Source organism: Panthera leo, chromosome E1 (genome assembly GCF_018350215.1).
Source record: "Panthera leo isolate Ple1 chromosome E1, P.leo_Ple1_pat1.1, whole genome shotgun sequence".
In the NCBI taxonomy this organism is placed as follows: Eukaryota; Metazoa; Chordata; class Mammalia; order Carnivora; family Felidae; genus Panthera; species Panthera leo.
In genome coordinates, this window is record NC_056692.1 from 23356284 (window position 1) to 23377159 (window position 20876).

Consider the following 20876-nt stretch of genomic DNA (forward strand, 5'->3'; position numbering starts at 1 on the left):
AGCCTGCAGACACACTTTCTGCTTCCTGTTCTGCTTAGCAGTGCCCTAATGGCCAGTATATTATTGGATTGATGATTGACCAAGAGAGCACACCTCAACGTTAGCAAACACCTGGAAGCTTGTTTGCAGGGACCAGCTTTTTACTAGTCTCCAACACCCTGGTTCATATGTTATGTCACTATTACTGGATGCCCAAATTCAAGAATCTGTTTTCTGTTAATATCTAACAGGTGCATCACAGATTGTGGTCCACCAAGGCAAGAGTGGAGTATGGTTAAAAATAACACGGGCAAGAGAACCAGTGTGTGTAAGCCTTGGGCTCAGCAATCAGATGGATATGTTGCTTAACTTTAGCTTCCTCATCTATAAAATGGGGGGTAATAATGCCTGTGTCATGGGGTTGGTGTGAGGGCTGCTTATAGCTCCGCTGTCGTTTGGGTAAGCCCCATGTGAGGAGTGACAATCTCTTGTGTACTAACTGTCAGTGGGACGTGAATTGGAAATCTTACCCCAGTAATTAGTTTGGGAAATGCTGCTGATCATTTGAGCTTTCTTTTGCACTATCTGTCCCCTCTCCCATACCCAAATGCATTGACAAAAAGCTGGCCAGATTTAGGGTTGCAGTTTGTGTATGTTGAACCTTGTTGTTGTTTTTTTCATAGATAATTTTTTCAATGTTTGTTTATTTTTGAGAGAGAGACAGAGCATGAAAGGGGAGGGGCAGAGGGAGAGGGAGACACAGAATCTGAAGCAGGCTCCAGGCTCTGAGCTGTCAGCATAGACACGGGGCTCGAACTCATGAATGTTGAGATCCTGAGCTGAATTCAGGTACTTAACCTACTGAGCCACCCAGGTGCCCCTCTCCTTTTTTTTTTTTTCAAAAGCACATACTGGGGTGCCTGGCTGGCTCCATCAGTGGAGCATGTGGCTTTTGATCTCAGGGTCGTGAGTTTGAGCCCCACACTGGGTGTAGAGTTTACTTAAAAAATAATAATAATAATTAAAAAGCACATTCTGGATTCTTTCACATTGAAGCAGTATAGCCTAACAGTGAAAAACCTTGGCAGCAAATGGCCTGCTTTCAATACCAACACCACTTCTTGTGCAAATTTCTTCACTTCTTCAGCTTCAGTTTCCTTGTCCACAATGTAGGGGCAATAACCCTAACCTCTTAGGCTGTAGGCAGTAAAGCACTTAATATAGGTGAAAGTTCTGCAAATGGCAGCATTCATGTAATTCAAACCCAGCTGCGTCCTTGGCAGCCCCGGGCTTCCTTCAGTCTTGGTGACAAATAGAAAAGAATGGTTGCATTTTAGTGGGAAGGCACTTGACCAAGGTTACCCCCAAACAGTAAGTATTTGAACTCTAGTAAAACTGAGTTTGAATTCTGGCTTCCTCACTCACTAGTCAAGGGACCTAGTGTTAGTCTTGCAACTCTTCGGGGGATCAGACTCTTAATCTGTAACACGGGGGCAGTGATAATAATGCCCTCCCTAGCTGTGTCGATACCTATTGAGGACAGTCAGTGGAAGCACATTACAGACTCTGAAGCCATGCACATTTAAGTTGTTTTTATCGTCGGCATCTGCGTTTGTCTTTCACCATTAAAATCAAACATTGAAACAGGAGAGATTACCGTCACTTCATTGACTTTCTCCAAAGGACTACATTACCCAAAGGAAGTCCGAAGGCAGGTTACTGATTTTTTTTTTTTAATGACTCTGACATTTTGAAAAACAAGTCCAGCAAACAGGCTGGTTCTCTCTTGTTTGATGTGGTCGGAATTCCTTCTTGGTCACGTGACCCCCCCAACTCCTTTCTCGATGCCCATTTTAAAAACACAAACAACCCTGTTTGGTTTTTTTCTTTCTTTCTTTTTCAAATTAACCTTGGAAGCTCTGTGGCTGACCAGGTCAAGGTGGGAGATAGTGTCTTACCTGGGTGCTGGTGTGTGACCTATAATTTGACAAGCTCTGGGAGGAAGGGCAACTGAGTTACTCAGACACTGAATGTTTGTATCCTAACCCTAAAACGTTTCCCAGTGGTCCTGATACCATCAAGAATGTCTGGAGCAGTTCACAATGATGGGAGACCTCTATTTTCCTTCCTTCCTTCTTTCTTTTCTTCCTCCTTTCTCCCTCCCTCCCTTCTTTCCTTCCTTCCTTCCTCACTCCCTTCCTTCCTTCCTTCCTTCCTCCCTCCCTCCCTCCCTCCTTTTCTTCCTTCCTTCCTGATTTTATTTTTAAGTAATCTCTACACCCAACGTGGGGCTTGAACTTACAACCCCGAGATCAAGAGTCATGTGCTCCACCAACAGAGCCAGCTAGGTGGCCTGAGACACCCTTTCTTAATAATTTTAGAAATTATTTTAAAACTGTAAGTATTAAAATGCTTCATCACCAAAAGTGGGTGTGGGTGTGTGTGAAAGTGATAGCTCCTTATAATTAATGGGGAAACACTGGAAGCATTTCTGAAAACATCAGAATCAAAGCAAGCACATCTATTACAGCTGTTACTGTTTGATACTATTTAGAAAGTTCTAACCAATGCAATAGACATGTACACATATGAGTACTAGCAAGGAAGAGACCCTATCAGCACATGTGCTTGTGATGTCATTATACGTTTGGAGAAATGAAGAAAATCAATAAGGAAAAGACACTATTAGGAATAAAAAGGATTCGATCCCCCCCCCCCAAAAGGATGTATGAAGTAAACACGTGAAAATCAGTAGCTTTCTCTTACTAACCTATCACTAAAATATAATGGTGAAACAGAATGGGGGCACCTGGGGCCGAGGGCTTATTGTTTAGTAGCTTTCTCATTACAACATCAGTTCCTTGACCAAAAAATAAAAAATAAAAATCTTTTAATGGATAGTGGAGATTTGGAAAAGGTAGAGAAGCCCAATGATGTCTGATCCCCCTGCAACCCTTGATAATAATTGCAGGGGTGGGGAAAGTTTCTCTCTAAAAGAAGTTCTCTAAAAGAACTCAAATTCTAGAGGCAGACAGACCTGTGTTTGAATACCAGATATACCATTTACTAGGTTATTGGATCTTAGGCATTATACATATCTACTCTGACCCTTGGTTTTTTTCATCAGGGAAACAGGGATGGCAGAAGTATCTGCCTTATGGAACTATCATGAAGTTTGTAAGTTAATGTACAAGTGGTACTTAATGGAGCCTGTAGTCCGTGAAAGCTTTCTTGCACTTCTGCCTGGTCCCCAGTCTGCTCTCCCAGAGCATTTCTTCAGTTATTATTTTTAGCAGCCACGTGTCTTTAGCACCAATAATATACAAGGTACAGAGCAGAACAGAGGATACTTCCAAATTAAGCAAGTGACAGTCCTCTAATACCCCATGGGCAGAAGAATGTCTAAGGCAGGCTAGGAACTCAGAGATAGTCAACCAATGAGGGGCACCTGGGTGGCTCAATCAGTTGAGCCTCCAACTTTGGCTCAGGTCATGATCTCATGGGTTGTGGATTCGAGCCCCACATTGGGCTGGCAGCTCAGAGCCTGGAGCCTGCTTCGTATTCTGTGTCTCCTCTCTCTGTCGTTCCCCTGCTTGCACTCTGTCTCTCAAAAATAAATAAATGTTAAAAATATTTTTTACTTAAAAGAAAAAAAGATAGTCAACCACTGGAAGCACCATAGGGAAGGGATTATTGGGTATTTTACTTCTCTATCTCCAGCATCTAGAAATGTGCCTCAGTGTATGCTTAATAATTTTTACTGAATGAATGAATGAATGAATGAGCTGTGCCAAGGAATTGCTCAGTCATGTCATTAAAAAAAAAATTTTTTTTTCTGTCAGCACAGAACCCAATGCGGGGCTCAAACCCACAGACCGCGAGATCATGACCTGAGCCAAAGTCAGTCGCTTAACCGACTGAGCCCCTAGGTGCCCTGAGTTATGTCAATTTGGACACTGCTTTTTGCAATCCCAGCTCCACTCATGGTGTTTTTGTTTTTTCTCTCCAGCAGATCTCAGTCTCAGGAGGTGGTCTGCCCCCCGTCAGCACCTTGACGAATATCCACAGCCTGTCCCACCATAATCCCCAACAATCTCAAAACCTCATCATGACCCCCCTCTCTGGAGTCATGGCCATTGCACAAAGTAAGTTCTGTTCTTGGTCAGAAAACTTCGGGGGTAGGTAAGGAGAAGTGTGGGAAGTAAGTCAACCTGAGTTTCAAAACAGTTCCTAGCAGACCCCCTTCAAACTCACCCACCACTTGTACGATTTGATTCCACTTGTTTAGTTCCTTTTCTCTCTCCTCAACCGTATTTGGATTGTTTAGCCTAAGGAAAGAGAAAATAACAGAATCAAGGTGAATCTTGGGCACAACTCACCAGCTGTGCATCCTGGGGCAAATCATTAACCTTAATGAGGTTCTGTTTCCTCATCTGTAAAATGGGTTGCTGAGGTGATTAAATAATAGTGTGTAGAAACATGCTTGCCAATCTATAAGGCGTGAGTATGTATAATATCATAGCTTATACTTTTGTCTAGTGTTCATTTCGACCACTAAGTTTACGGTGGATTTTCCACAAAGTTATGCTGATGTTTCTTTGTGTTGGCAAAGATGGAACAACAATGGGCTTCCTTCTAAACAGGGAATTTCATGTGGTCATGGGACGCCTGTTTGCCCAGTGGTGCAAGTCCAGTGAGAGGGAGCTCTGAGGGAAACTGGCGGAGCATCTCCGAGTCTTTAAGGAGAAACATGGCTGGAGACTGGTGAATGGATCAGGTCCTCCCAGGTCTAGGAGGCCCTCATTCCACATCCTCACAGATGGGCCAGTTCAGGGCATGGGAAGGCTGACTGGGGCCATGTCTGTGGATGGCTCTCTCAGAATCCTAATGTGGATGAGTGTTCAGTGTGTTCTCAGCTCAGTCGTGACAGCTAAGGCCAAGTCACCACTGTGACCCTGGGAAGCGCTCCCAAGAAGTCTCAGGAGGGATCGAAGGAAGGCGCATTGCTCATCTTTGTTTTAACTGACATTGTTCCTCTGCCCTTGTGGCTGCACCGACTCCTCTGTATTTTATCACCTTTTCCTGTTTCTCTCTTCTCTCTCTCTAAATCAGCCCCAGCAAAGTAGCAACTCATCCCTTCTGAGGAGACGGCTTATGTGTTCTTTGAGGGCAAAACAGGGCTGGGCCTACGGGAGGCACAGCTTTCCTGAGTATGTGTGGCTCTCACTGTATCCTCAACTGCTCAGAAATGGATGTACCCAGGGGCGCCTGGGTGGCTCAGTAGGTGAGCGTCCGACTTCAGCTCAGGTCATGATGTCACGGTCTGTGCGTTCGAGCCCCACATCGGACTCTGTGCTGACAGCTCAGAGCCTGGAGCCTGCTTCGGATTCTGTGTCTCTCTCTGCCCTCCCCCACCCCCCGCCCACTCTGTCTCTCTCTGCCTCTGAAAATTAAACCTTAAAAAAAATTTTTTTTTAAAGAAATGGTTGCACCCTGCATTTCTTTGCAGAGAGAAATGGGAGTAGAGAAGCATTTAGAGGGCTTACCAAATAAAAATTTATTTTGAACTTACTGCCTTTTCACAGGAATATGGTAACCAGACTAACACCAGGGTTTGAGAATGAGATAGGATATCTAAACCCAGCTTGCTCGCCTTCTAGAAGATTTGAGTAAAAGACCCATGAGTAAGATATGCCACCTCTTTATTTCCACGACCAAAATGATACATGAACCATCCCACTTGCCTCTTTTCTTCCCACATCAAGCTTTGGCCGACAGCTACACAATTACATATTTTCTTTTTTTTTTTTAATTTTTTTTTTAATGTTTTTATTTATCTTTGAGACAGAGAGAGACAGAGCATGAGCAGGGGAGGGGCAGAGAGAGGGGGAGACACAGAATCCGAAGCAGGCTCCAGGCTCTGAGCTGCCAGCACAGAGCCCGATGCAGGGCTTGAACTCACGGAGTGTGAGATCATGACCTGAGCTAAGTCAGACGGACGCTCAACCAACTGAACCACCCATGCGCCCCCACAATTACATATTTTCTTAGGCACTATCTGAACTAAAATTTTTCCTGGAGCTATCCCATATTTTTCAATCTCGTTCCTCCTAATCTCCTCACCCACACTTGTCTACCTTCTCACTGTAGTCCTAATCTACTGCAGGTGGGCAGCACCAGAGTGTAGGTGGCCCTTGGAAGGGTGTGCGTGTGCGTGCGTGCGTGTGCTTGGAGTGGAGGGAGCATGAACAATGGTGAGCGTCAACAGAAAACCCAGCTGAGACACATGGTCCTACCCTACAGAGTGTCAGGATGAATAATTACTGCAGGCACCTTCATGTGGCCAACTGTTGGGTTGAGTGTGTGGGTCCTGCCTGGGGACCACAGAGGCCCATGGAGAAGTGATAGCAAAGGCCCCAGCACTGCCGACTCCTCACACTCTCTTCATCCCCTGGGCTGCACAACATGCTTCTTGGGCAGGAACCAGTGCGCAGAAAGCAGGGGAAAAGGCCACGAGTCACACTTCGCGGGAGCTAGGATGACATCAGTGGCTCTGGATCCTGGAATTGAGGCACAGCAGCATCACAGACGGTGTTGAAAATAAGATTCCTGGGCCTCACCTCGGAAGGTTCTGACTCATTAAGTCTTGGGTGGGGCGGAGGAATGTGTATTTCTTAAAGAGCTCCCCCAGATGACTCTAAAGCACAGGCAGGTTTCAGAACTGTGCCCTCAAATGTCATCCACTCTAGGCAGGGTAATTTGCTTTTCTGGGCAGGGATTTCCCAAAAGAGCAGCTGTAATGGGCTCCCCGGGGGAACAGCAAGCATCTGGGGCCTCCCAGGAGACTGAGACCACAGTGGAAGGCAGGAGAGGGAAACAGGATGTCAGGGTATCAGGTGAGCCCCTGGGGAATGGGAGATAGTGCTGGTCTGAGGGCGATCAGAGGACCCGGCCCCATCCCCACCCAGGGAAGCCAGGAGGGGGCTTCTTCCTTCACTTCCGCTCAGGAGCCTTGCCTTTTAGGGTTCTGATAACAGTATCAGCTAAAGCCCTGAGTAAGCAGCAGCTGAGGTCTTTGTGCTATCTCCCTGGAGGACTTCCCACAAACCCACTTCTGGAACCCTCTCTGTTTCAGGAAAGGCTCTCGAGTTGTCCCTTCTACACTTGCCTAGACACCTTTTTCTGGATTTTCTTCTTCCCTCCCATCCTGCCCCCCATTTCACAGAAAGCACGGTCAAAGGAACATTGACAGCCCCAGGAAAGAGGTCAGGGTGTCTTGCCCCTGATCCCCTCATCCCTACTCATACTCTGCCTCAGCTGTCTCCCCCACACTCCTGCCCAGAGATGTGGGACCAGGGACCCAGTCTCTGTAGTGCCGGCCCTGGTTCTGAAGAGGCTTCAGGACACAGGCATGGAGCAGTACCACAGAAGCCTCCCACCCCCAGAACAGAAAGATGGCAAGAACCACTGTAAACTGTCAACCTTTCACTTACGACTCAGTAAGTGAGTCGTACCTCCTCCCAGTACCTGGACCTCTGGATGCCACAAACCCCGTGCCACTGGATGAGTTACGTCCACTTCATAGAACTGGCTGAGGTCTGCTGTTTTTCCTGCTCTCTGCTATCGGCAAGAGAATGAGCACCTGACCTCTGTCGGGGTCTTTGCACAAGTCCACTAAATGAGGGTGTTCTGGCTTCGTACTCCTAGGACTGTGGAGGTGGTTTTGTTGTTTTGTCGAAATGTGAGTTCCTGATCACTCCTGCCCTCTGCTGGACAGACAGGCCTGGGCACTAATCTGCCTCCTTTAAGTGCCCTGAGGGCACCGGGCAGCCCTCTCAGGGAGTCGGGCCTGGAGGGAGTGGGCAAGTAGAGGCAGCTTTCCCAGGGCCCTGGCAACCTCAAGTTTGGGAGGTGCTGGGTGACTTTGGGAGACTCTCACACCTCAGATCTGTGTAAGCCCATTTCCATCTACAACTCACTGTGGAATGTCAGCAGGTCGATCTCTCCAAGCCTCAGTTTCTTTGTCTGTATAACGGATCTAGAAAGTCGTTTCCTGTGCAATCTCTCAAGCAAAGCTCAGCCTTGCCTGGCTCACAGCAGGGGCTCGGTGGGTGACCTCATCCATGCACTCAACCCTCCCCTTCCCGGAAGCCACCTCTGATCTTTCCTTCTTGCTCCCACAGGCCTCAACACCTCCCAAGCACAGAGCGTCCCTGTCATCAACAGTGTGGCTGGCAGCCTGGCCGCCCTGCAGCCTGTCCAGTTCTCCCAGCAGCTACACAGCCCTCACCAGCAGCCCCTCATGCAGCAAAGCCCCGGCAGCCACATGACTCAGCAGCCCTTCATGGCGGCCGTGACTCAGCTACAGAACTCCCACAGTAAGGATGCAGGCGGGTTGGGGGGGTGGGGCGGAGGTACCAGCAAGGGCCCTACGCAACCCACCTCTGCCCTCTCTGGATCTGTACTTGCTTGGAAGTATACTGATTTGGTCACTTTTCTCTACCTGTTATCAACCCAGACAGTGTCTCAGCATGACCTTCCTGTGGTCTGTGCCTTTCCTAGATGCCCCCTGCCCAATTCCTGGGGGGTGGGCAGGTTTGAAGAGGACAGTTGAGGGCCCACTTTACACAAGTGGAGTTGGAGAAAGAAAGCAGGGTGTAACACATGTGTGGGACACATGCCACCGTTGCCCACTTTGGTACCCATGGAAGATATCACCGATCAGTCACAGTACCTTTTCCTGATGAGCCTCAACTTAGCCTTTTCAATCTGAAAGTCTGAGCAGCCATTACCAGATGGCAAGAGTGGGAATGCAATTTGCATCCCATGTGCCCTCCCTGAAATTGAAGAATCTTCTAGAATCCCCGTGCTCTCCAATTTACACACCCCGAACATCTCGAATTGAGAATCATGAGCACAGGTGGAAAATGCCATCTGCATGCCATCCTGGATAAGGAATATTAGCACTTCTCCCCTCCCCCATCCCCCCTCCCCCGCCAGTTCTCATATCCTATTTCTATACCTACTCTCAGTCCTGTCTTTCAGCCACTTATTTCCCACCCACAGCCAGCCACTAGATCTCTGCCCTCCACCCTGAGCCCCAGGCCCCCAGCCCTCTGGCCATGTCAGGATACAGCCCCTGGCCTACAAGTCTGGGGAGAAATCATGGCAGGCACCATCCCACAGGAACACCAGAGAAGTCTCTGTAATAGAGTGATCATCTCTTGGAGTCAGACACACCTAGACTTAAATCCTGGTCCTGAGACTTACCAGTTGTGTAGCCATTGGTAAGTTACTTAGCCACTCTCTGGGCCTCAATTTTCCTCATCTGTAAAATGGAAATAATAATGTAGAGTGATAATGGAGATGAAGTAAGACTTGGTATGAACCGTGTTTGGTGAGCATAAGAGTGAAAGAAATGCAAGTCATTGTTTATTAAGGGAGTTTTTAATAAGAGGAGGCAGGAATGGGGAAGGGGAGTTTTGTTTCTCCCCAGCTGCCTCAATCGGAACCATGGGTCTAAGGAAGAGCAACCAAGTTCGGCCTTCTATCCTCAGGCTCTGTCCCCGCCTCAGGCCTGTGGAGCTTGTTTCTATGCACCATCTCACATTCCAATCACATTTTTTTTTTTTTTTTTTTTGTGGCTTTAAAAAAAAATCTGCATAGCCTGTAGCAGAGTCTGGGACCATATGTCATACCCCACTTTCTGTCTTTTCAGGGCCTGGCAATATGCCCCCAATTGTCCCTGCCCCCTCACCTGGGCAGGATTCCTCAGTGGCCAGGCCTAGGTGGGACAGCCAGACACTGGTCACCAGTGACCTGTGGACCACCAAGGCCCAGCTAGGGGCCCCCGGACCAGGAAATAACTGGCCTCCCTCCACAGGAAGGACAAGCTGGGCTGGCAAGTGGTGACATTTACCCCATTCCCTACTAGAGGATGCTTTGGTAGAGAATAAACTGCTCCCTCCCTCATGGCCCAACAGCCACATGCTTCTGTTAGGTCATGTGACCTGGAGTTTATATGAATCTAATGGTCAGTTACAGAACTCAAAAGGTTCTAGACTTGGTGAACAAGTACTGTTAAAGCTAAAAACCGAGTCACATGCTCCTGGAGGTTTTATTTGAATCTTGTCTCCCTTCGTCATCCTTCCTATTTCTGCGATGGCATGATGTGACATACGATGTCATTTTAGTGCAGTCTGGAACAACCCAGATTTATATAATTATTTATAATTGTATAATTGTTGATTATACAATTAACTATATCCATGTCTAATTATCATTGTTAATTCATTTATAATTGCTTGCATGAGGCCAGGTGCTTGAGTCATGGCAGATACAACAAGCATGCGCTGGCCAGCTCGTTTATGTTTGCTAACTGCTTAGAACTTTTTTTTTTTTTTTTGTCTTAAAATCTCTGATGCGTCACATATGCCTGAGGGGGCCACTTGTTGATGTCTGGGCACCTAACATTTTATTGAAAGTCAGGAGAACACGGGGCGCCTGGGTGGCTCCGTCGGTTGGGTGTCCGACTTCGGCTCGGGTCATGATCTCACGGTCCGTGAGTTCGGGCCCCGTGTCGGGCTCTGTGCTGACAGCTCAGAGCCTGGAGCCTGCTTCAGATTCTGTGTCTCCCTCTCTCTCTGCCCCTCCCCCGTTCATGCTCTGTCTCGCTCTGTCTCAAAAATAAATAAACACTTGAAAGTCAGGAGAACAGAAGTGCTGTCCACTACTACATGAAAGACACTGTGCAAAGCTCTTTGGTACAAAGTACTTTCCACATGATGTTTTCTAACCCTACATTCCTATTTTACAGATGAGGAAATTGAGGTTAAGTAATTGAGCGGGGATTTAAACACATGGCTAGTGTTTTCACCCCATCACACTGCCTTCCAAAACATCGCCGCCACCACCACTGCCCTTCCGTCTGCCTGGGGACACAGGAGTGATGGGATGGGATGGGGTATCTGTAGCTGTACATGTGCTTGTGTGATCTCAGCTTGACTCTGTCTTCACTCTGTCTCTCCAGTGTACACACACAAGCAGGAACCCCCCCAGTATTCGCACACATCCCGGTTTCCGTCTGCGATGGTGGTCACGGATACAAGCAGCATCAGTACGCTTACCAACATGTCTTCCAGTAAACAGGTAATGCCGGCAGGAAGTCAGGAGAGGGCAATGGCTGGGGCTACTGACGTGCAGAGAGCGTGGTGCATGTGGACTGAGCTGTAAGCCTGGTCCTTCCCAGGCTCCTGGTTACTTGCTAGAGGAATCCCTGAGGTCACAGGGCAAAGAAGATGGGCCACAGCCTAAAGGGACTGACTGCTCCCCTAGCTTTGCCAACAAGAGCAAAAAATGACTACAGCTTGATAAATCACTGGAGACTGGGTGACACAGAGCCTTCAGGTAGTGAGACTGAGTATTCCCCAGGAGATTAATCAGTGAGCCATAGAAAAGGTGTTTCCAAGGGAGACTCAGGAAAGTCACACCCTCTAAAGAGTTTCATGCTTTGCAAGAGGGACCCCTTTGAGGATTTTCCACAAGTTAATCAATGGAAAAAGGGAGTAAGCAGTCAGGGTCCTGAGGCCAATTCCCCCAGTCCAAGACCCATGCTGGACCCAGAACGCTGTAAGCTCCAGAGAATGACCCAATTCAACCAACCCATGGAGATGCCCCAGTAGACAACCTGGCCTTAGAGGGGACCTGCATTTACTTGGTCTGCTGTCAAGAAGCTTGGAATTGACTTCCTGGTGCATGAAAAGTGGGAAATCCAGAGGGTTAGTCACTCTTTCAGTGGATGGCTGGTTCCCACCTCCACGCAGGGTTGACGAAGTAGCAAAGACAACCAAAGGTGCGGCTCATCATTGCCGCTTGGACAGCTGGACTGTCACGGGACACCGAGAGTTAGGAAATAGGACAAGATGTCTGAGCATGCATGACAATTCCAGAATAATACAATAGGACCTTTTAGGAGCTGGGATCTGTGCAGTGTGGGAACTGTTTGGCCTTTATTGATTACTAGATAAGTAGGCAACAACCTTGAACTTCATGTCAGTGGCTCTCAGCAGGGTTTGGTCTTGTTGATGGTCTTTTATCCACCTGAGCCCTGTGAATCACACCTCCTCCACTGCCACATGCTGCCGAGCAAGTTCTTTCATGGGCTCAGGTTCTCTGTTTTTCCCTTTGCCCACATCTCCTGGTCCTGCAGTGTTGTGGAGCAGTAGCTTCTGTTCCTGGTTTGCCACTTGTTTGGTTACCTTGACCTCTCTGAGCCCTTGTTTCTTCAGCTTTAAAATGAGAGTTGTAACATCTCCTTATTCTGGAGATTCAATGAGGTCATGTAGATTAAGGGCCTGGCATGTCCTGGGTGTGTGCATGTGCGTTCATGAAATGCGTGCACGTGCGCACGTGCGCACACACACACACACACACACACACACACACACACAGCCTAGGTAGCTGGGCTCTGGAGTTGGGGAGAGAGGGAGCGTTGTGTGGGACCGGCTCTGCCACTCTTCTCTCACCCAATGGAAGATGAAAGGACACCCCCTGTTGCCCTGCCCTTCGACTCCCGTGTGATTTCCCACTCTTTGTAGTGAGCAGGGAAAACATTTATCTGTGCTCACAGATCTCAATCAGGGGGGCAGCCAGGCGCAGCAGCCCTGCTTGGGAATACCTTCCCCTTTGAAAGGTTTATCAATCCATCTGCCGCTTGGTCAGCCCTAGACAGGGCTGTGATTAATTATTCCTGTCTTCCCCAAGTTGACTTTGATGCTTGCTTGTTGAAACAGGCCCTCTGAATTCAGGAAATTGTCTCTTAATCAAAATACTTGGAGATGCTCTCTGAGCATCTGGCCCCCAAATGGCGTCTCCCCTCCACTGGACAGAGTGGCCAGCCAACCTTGAAGCTGCATGAACAGCCCTCTAGAACCACCGTGAAGTTGTCCCTAAGTCCCTGGATATTCCAGGAGTCTGGTAGTAGACTCATTTCTGGGATGATAAGAAGGATGATTACACTTGGGATAAAACTATTCACATAGCATTTTATGTTTACACTTCTCATGAACAGGATCTCATCATTTCTTTTTACTGAAACTTCCTTAGTACAAAGGAATGAACTGAGGCTCAGAGGTGGAGAGTGACCTTCCCAAGGTCCAACAGGTGATCACTTCTAGAGCTGGACCTTTAGACTCTGGGCTTTGGCTCTAAATCCTAGACTCCTTCCACCTAAACGATATTTATCTTCCAATATCCATCTCTAAAATACCCATGGTATTTGCTGCTGTTGTGGAGTTAACGGTCAGGAACAAGGGTAAAATCTAGCCCACATAGGTGTTCCAATCAGGAAACTTCCTTCCTACAAACTGAAGAAGAGGAAGCGGGGGGAAGGGCAGAACAAAGTCAAGTGAGGGTACAGGTGCTGCCTCCTGACAGCAGAAAGAACCAAGGTGAAGAAAATTTGCACTAACTCTGTTCCCAAGGCAAAGGGTCAGAAATGAGTTCCGGTGGCAATTCTGCTTTCTCTTTGTTTTAAAGTATTATTTTCCAAAAGGAGTTTTAAGACCATTGCTGGGAGTTGGGGGCACATGGTGTGAGGAGGGGAAGATCCCTTGATTATAAGTATTGGGTGAACGGCTGGGTTAAAGTTAGACACCACAAGGCGGGGCTTCTCCGAATCTTTCACATGCTGCTGTGTGCCTCGAATGGGGCCATTAGTGTGCACAGAAGCTCCGGGCAGAGGGACACAACCTGGGCAGTGCTACTGTAGAAGCACCCCAGAGTTCTAGGAAAGCCCAGCAGCCTTGCATTAATCCTGGTTCCTTCCCTACTCGCCATGTGACCTTGGGCAGTTGATTCACCCTGCGAGACCACTTCTGCGTCTCTCGTGGAGAAAATCCTACCCACCCCCCACCACAGGATCTTCAAAGTGTAGGAGACAGTGTCTGGTACATGGTCAAGTACTCAGAGTGCTAACCCCCTGTTTCTCCTTGCCACCTGTGATCCTTTAGGAGATACTTTCTATCGACTTCTTCAAAATGTAACTCACTGAACTACATGGGGTCAAAGGAGGTTCACTCCCAGGATAAAAGCAAATAGAGCAGGGACTGCCTTTGTGCTTAGCCAAATGCCTGGGCTATAGTAGACATTCAGTAAATATGAGTGAGTGAGTGAGTGAGTGAGTGAATGAATGAATGAATTCAGAACTAACATTTTTTGAGTGCCTCCCATTTCCATAGCAGCACTCCGGGTGCTTTTCCATTCTTACCTTTCGTGGCCAACCTTCCCCACCCATTCTGCGAGGCCGACTTACAGAGCAAAACACTGAGCTTCGGAGGTGGGATCTGGCCAAATTCACACAGATGATGAACCTGGAACTCAACTTCCAGACTACTGGTCTTCTCACTCCAAATCCATTAGGCAATGCTCTCCTTCTAATATCCATTTTTAAGCACTCATAAAAATGACCCAAGGTTATGTAGGTAGAAGGCTAAAACCAGGATTTGAACTGGTATCTGATCCCAGTATTTTCCATTGTCAGGACAGACGTGCCCCAGGGCCTTGTGGATCACATTTCAGGAATCTCAGGGTGGGACTGTCTCACCTGCAGCTCCTGCCCTCCGTCCTTTCCAGAGCTTATGCCTCCCCCTCCTCCTCAACCTTGGGTGCTGGCGAGTTACCATACGAGTGGGTCTGTGCCTGAGCTCCTGCAAAACAATGCCCCGCCAGTCTGGAAACCAGACCGCAGCAAGCACCGACCTTGGTTAGAACAAGTGTGGGCAGGCTGAGAGCCGAATCCTGTTTCCACAACCTCTGTGCCTACAGCTCCACTTCCTAGTTTATAGAGAGGTCAGGAGAGGGCCCCTAGAGCAGCCACCAGTCAGGGGTGCTGACAGGGAGGTGGACAGCCTTGCCATAAATCCCTGGCAACTATTCCACAGCTTCCAACCATCTCTGCTGGTGGTCAGCCAGTATGGTGTGATGATTAAGAGCACTGACTTGGGAGTTAGGCAGACCCAGGCCCAAGATTCTACCACCTTCTACCCGGGTGACCTCAGGCAAAAGTCCTAGCCTCTCTGAGCTTCGGTTTCCTCATTTGTAACATGAAAATAATGATTCCTCTTCTGGGCGGTCATTAAAAAGACTGAATGCTATAAATCTTGTAAAATACCTAGCTTGGTGCTTGGCCTAGAACACCCAGCCCATGGCGGCTGGGGTGAACTTGGCCTCCCCTGCTGGCAACCCTGAGGAAGGAAGACTGTAAGTAGCATTTATTTCTCCGTGGCCTCCCTGTGACCACACTCAGAAGGTAGAAGGAAATAACCTTCCTTGTGTTTAAGAGCATAGACTTTTCTGTTGTGAGACCCTGGGCAAGTTATTTATAATCTTTCTAGGCCTCAATTTCCTTGAAGTATAATCATTACTTCTAATTAATGGAGCCATAATTAATCTAACTTAATAACAGCAGGAAGTTATCTGTACTCACGGTCTCTACTTCCTCACCCCCAATTCTGTCTTAGGGCTATTCCTGATGGGCATTTGTCCTGACACCGCATTAGAACCTCTCCGGTCTAGCTCACAAGTACCGCCATATTGTCAAACCCAATGGGGACTTTCCGACCTCCACCTCTGACACAGCTGATCCTCCCTCCTTTTTTCACTTGGTTTCTGGAACGATACCCATTCCTGGTTCTCCCCCACTGTGGCACTCCTCATTTCCATAGCTGGCAGCTTGTTTCCCCAACATTTAGTTGTTGGAGGGCCCTATCACTCATTCTCTTTTGTGTTCACTCCTGGGTGATCCCCAATCCCATGGCTCTGGATCAAGCATACACACTGATGAATCGTGTACTTCTGTCTCCAGTACAGACCTCTCCCTTGAGTGGCCTATTCACAAAGCCGGTGCAGCTCGGGCATGTACATGCAAATGCCCGGTGTATCTGATAAGCCTCACCAAAATAGGAACTCTTCATTTTGCCCATTTCTCCCTACTCGCACTGCTTCGTCCTGGGGCTTCTCCGTTTCCAGAAATGGTAACCAGTTATTCAGGTGAGGTACCTGGGAGTCTCCTTGATTCTTCTCTGCGCGCCCTACAACCAGTCCATGGATAAGCTCTGCATCCCACATCTGAGCACTTCTCACTCCCCACCAGTCCAGCCCCTGCTCTCACTGATGCTCTTCACTGGCCCCAGCTTCCCACTCCTACGTCCACTCCTGCCCCACGATGGTGGTTACTGTCTGTTCACTACGCAGCAGCCAGAATGATCTCTTGAGAGGGGAAACCAATCATGTCACCCCCACCCGTGTCAAAACTCTCCAATAGTGTTCCATTGCAGCCAAGCTGAAATGGAGGCTTCCAAGGCCTCCTGCCGTGTAATCAGCCCCCTGCCGGCCCTGCCCTTCTCACTTCCTTCCTCTCCTCCCTCTTTCACCCGGCTTCAGCTGAACCAGAATTGAAGTGATCTCGCTTCAGGACTTCTGCATTTGTGGTCTCTTCTGCCCCCCAAATTCCATAATGCACATCTTTTCATGCTTGCTCCCTCATTTCATTCAGCTCAAATGTCACCACCTCCAGGAGGCCCCTCCTGATTCCTCTCTATAATTTATTCCCTTTGCCTTCAAATCACCCTAACCTGTCATCATGCTTATATTTCTACAGAGCATTCATCTCCATCTGAAATTGTATTTTGTGTACATATGTACAATATATGTAGACATGTGTGTACACATACATATATATTCATTCACTTTATTGTTCAGATCTCTCTCTAGAATATAAACTCTGTGAGGGTATGGACAGGGTCTTATTTGTGGCTGCATCCCCTGTGCCTAAAAAAGTGCTAAGTATATAGACAGCCTTCAAAAATGTATTAAATGAATGAATATAATTACCTGCTTCAAAGGGTTGATGTGTGAATCCAATACAATGATGTGAGTAAAGTCCTTCCTTAGCACAGTGCCTGGTACACAGTGGGACCTCGATAAATGTTAGCTCTTACCATACGTAATCACCACAGCTACCACCCCCTTCAGAGGGAGGTTCCCTCAGATCCTCTGGGCAAGGCCCCCGAGGGGCTGTGTGTGCCAGGCCTTGGTTCTGAGGGACCACAGCGCACCCCTTATCAGCTGTTTGTGTTTAGACTCTGAAGGGGACAAATAACTCTAGTTCCTTTGACAACATTTAGGGCTCTGCCACCATTTTATTATGTGAGCAAACATTTGATAGCTGGGAAGCCCATCCCTAATGACAGGTCATAGAATCTCGCTGGCGTCTCCTTATCTGCCCTTCTTGTTTGCTCTTCTATTGAAACCTGCAAGGTCACAAGCCATTTTCTCTCTCCTTCCCTGAAATCTGAAAATTGGAAAAGGGCTGATAGTGGGAAGTAAAGAGACTCAAAAGTGGGGGCGGGCGACGGGAGGAAGAGGAGGCAAAGGGTATCAGAGGACCCTGACAAGGGCCTCAAGAATTTAAAAGGGTCAGAACCGGTCCCTTCAAATGAATGTACAGCTCAGTCGCATTCTGAAGAGGGCTCGAGGGCAGCATGGACTAGGGCGCCCTGTGTAGCCCAGTGTTAATTCTGAACACTTCCCATGCATCGGCTCACCCGATCCCTCTACAACTTCCATTTTACAGATGAAAAAACTGAGGCACAAAGAGAATACCTTGACCAAGAACACAAAGCCAGTAGAAGACTCTTAACCTCAGAGCATAATAGAAAGAACATGTGCCAGGAGGGTACCCAGAACCAGTTTGAATTTCTGTCTCTATGCTGTCCTAGTTCTAAAACCCTGGACAATTCATTTTGTTTGAACTCGTCTTCCTAATCTGTAAAATGGGCATAATGGCAACCTCATACAGGATTATGGCTGGGAGCACTGATTTATGAGATGATAATGGGATAATAGGCCTTTCGTAGTAACGGTAGGGGGGGGCTGTGCGTGTGGGTGTGTGTGCGCACGCACACTTATGTGTGCTCCTAAGTGTTTAGGGAAGAGTCTTTAGAGAAAGAGCCATTAACTCAAAAGGCAGAACTTTCCCCTTAGATGCCCAAACAAGTGAAAGGGAAAGAAGAGACAGAGGGAAGCAAAAAGGGCCTCCCTGGAGGGAAAAGGACGGGAATGGTGTGCCATGACGGTTGAAATGAATGAGGCCGAGGGCTCTGGAAGGGGTAACTCCTCTCAGGGGGTTTCTCCATCTGTTCTGGGGTCTCCTGCCCTCATCTGGGCATCAGAGGCCTTCAGCCCAGGTTTCTTGTCCTATTAGGAGCAAGCCTACAGAGAGCACTTTCCCATACTCCTTCCCTGATGGGTCGTTTGAGCAAGTGGCCATTTTCTCATGTGCTCAAGTAGATCGGCAGCATTGGCACAATCTGGGAACTGATTAGAAATGCAGGTTCTTAGGTCCACCACAAGCCCACTCCATCAGAATACACATTTTCACGGGATGTCTGGTATTCTTAGGTCCATTGAAGTTTGGGGATCAATGGTCTAGGGGACCCCAGCCCTTAGAGGTCTTAGGAACAGAACCCTGACTTCCATGAGAGGCAAAAAGCTCCTGTCCAGATGCCATTGCACCCACACCGAGCACATCGTAAAACCCACTCTCAGGGCACCTGGGTAGAAGCTTCCAGCTTCGGCTCAGGTCATGATCTTGCGGTTTGTGACTTCGAGCCCCACGTCGGGCTTTGTACTGACAGCTCACAGCCTGGAGCCTGCTCAGATTCTGTGTCTCCCTCTCTCTCTGCCCCTCCCCCCTCTCAAAAACAAATAAACATTAAAATAAAAACCCACTCTCAAAGAAAGAGGAGCTTGACTCCAGAATAAAGGTCAGTGAGTTATGATTAATTTAAGGTCCCCAGCAATTCACTTCTCTCTTCTGGAGTGGCCAGAAGATCTGGCTCCCAAGTGTTCCTAAAGGGAGTGTGCTTCAGGACCAACACTGTGGCATCGAGCAGGCACTAGGTCCTTGGCCCTTTGCCGGCTGACTTGGGTCTCAGCTCCCCTGGAGAAGACAAACCAAGGGCCATTGTCCCTGCTAACTGCACACAGCTGAGCTCTCTCTGCTCTCTCTGCAGTGCCCTCTCCAAGCCTGGTGATGACCACACATCACTTGCTTTGTGCACAGCAACAAGGACCCTATTTTCCACACCATCACCCTCCGGGCAGCTGTCACAGAAAAGCCCAGTGACCTGACAAGCACCTTCGAGAGGTCTCTGCTTACCTGACATCTTGCTGACGCTTCAGACAGCCGCTCCGAGGTGCAGCCCTTCCCTTCTATGCAGTATTGTTGCCATGCCTCTCCCAAGACGTCAAGTACTCCCATCCCGCCCACAGGCGGGAGACAAGAAACCGCAGAAGAGGAAGAGAGAACGCTGTCGTGCCTGCATTATGCTCCTTCATCGAACAAACTGATGTGAAAACTTGAATCTGTTACTGACAGGAGGAGGACACGTGCTGTTGAACTGAGCCAAACACACTGTAAATATCTGCAGACCCCCCTCCCCCAACCCCTCCCAGCTGATCTCGAGATTTCTTTTGAAGAAGCAAATTTGTCCAATGGGTGTAAACTATAACCTACTGTAATTAAGTGCAATTTCCCCTCCACTCCCTTTCGCCCCTACCCTGTATATAATACTAAAGTGTCTATTAGTTTTCTTTGTAAAGGTCAGAGTTGAATTTTCAAAGTGATTTGCCCCCTTTTTTCTCCCCCCACGGAGACATATCCTGAGTCGGAAGTGAAGCCTCTGCCCCTTTCCCTCAGGCCTGGACACACACAGGGACTGTACGTTTGGGACTGACTGCCAGCTGACTCCAATCTCCTGATGTTAAGACACACCTCTGGATCCTGGAGGGGCTAAACATAGTGTCAGACTAACATCCAGCTCCCGGTGGGGCTAGGGGTTCAGTCAGGACACCACCCAAGAAACCCCCAAGGCAAGGAAACTGGCTGCTTCATAGCACAAGAAAAAGTTACCCTTTCGGAAAGCCTCCCATTAAAACGATTTATTTTATCACCGCCCAGAGTCTCATATTTCTGTCTCTGACATTTCCCCTGCCCCGGTTCCACCAAGAGCCCCTGGTTCCTGTTCTCCTTGGAGTTTTCCACTTAGTCCATTGGATTCATGGCTACACGTCCTAGTGTCTTCACACCAGCTGTACTGCTAAGGTAAGAAGAGTTAATTCCCCTCGCCAGACTCCACAACCCCCCACCCCCACCACCAGGGGATCTGGCCACAGTGGGAGCCCACACCTTTGTCTTCCCTGCAACTCATAGGAACAAAGGAATAGAGCCAGCTCTTGGTGACTCTTGGTCATAGGGACAGATTAAAAGCGGAAAGAATGGAAACCCTGTGGGTAACTTTCTTGGCCTCGTTTCAAGCATTAATCCCAGTCTTCCTTCTATGGAGCTGTTAGTCACTAGGAGAATGGGAAACTCTTGTGGTTGCCACCTCCTGTCCAGCTTTGCCCCTCCGGCCAGGATGCTGACGAATAAAAGCCAAAGGCCTGGACACTCCACCAGCAAGGACATTGCCGCAAACAATCCAGTGCTGACTTCAGGAAAGAGGATGTACCTGTCTTCTTTGCCATCTCCTCTTGTACAGCAGAGACCTACCAGCATGTGGTTTCTTGCTTCAAGTCAGAGCATTTGCCAGGAGCGGTGTGAACAAGGGAATTGTACTGAGCAGGTCGCAGGCAATAGGTGCAGTGGAAGACGCACTTCGCGGTGATCTGGGCAGATTTACTGAGTACGTATCCTACTATGTGCCCAGGACAGGGATGGGTAGATAAGGAAATGCCGACCTCCTTTGGTTCCCGGCTCCCCTGGACGATGTCACGTGAGCTGAAGTGGTCAAGAGAACATTCCTAGTTCGGTTGAGAGGAGCTGGGGCCACTGCCAA

General features: G+C 48.3%; 1 protein-coding gene across 5 annotated transcripts in view; it reads left to right on the forward strand.

The window, feature by feature from the left end:
* The window catches only part of HNF1B (HNF1 homeobox B), a 53412-nt gene extending 33424 nt beyond the window's left edge, over window positions 1-19988 (forward strand). For 2 of the 5 annotated variants that reach the window (XM_042916060.1, XM_042916062.1), the window contains exons 6-9: window positions 3989-4124; window positions 8163-8357; window positions 11009-11127; window positions 19053-19988. In XM_042916060.1, the coding sequence (XP_042771994.1) occupies window positions 3989-4124; window positions 8163-8357; window positions 11009-11127; window positions 19053-19073 (471 nt within the window). In that variant the 3' untranslated portion in view covers window positions 19074-19988. The remainder of the gene's footprint in view (window positions 1-3988; window positions 4125-8162; window positions 8358-11008; window positions 11128-19052) is intronic. The other 3 variants (XM_042916061.1, XM_042916063.1, XM_042916064.1) reach the window with 2 other exon arrangements.
* Window positions 19989-20876: the final 888 nt, after the last annotated feature.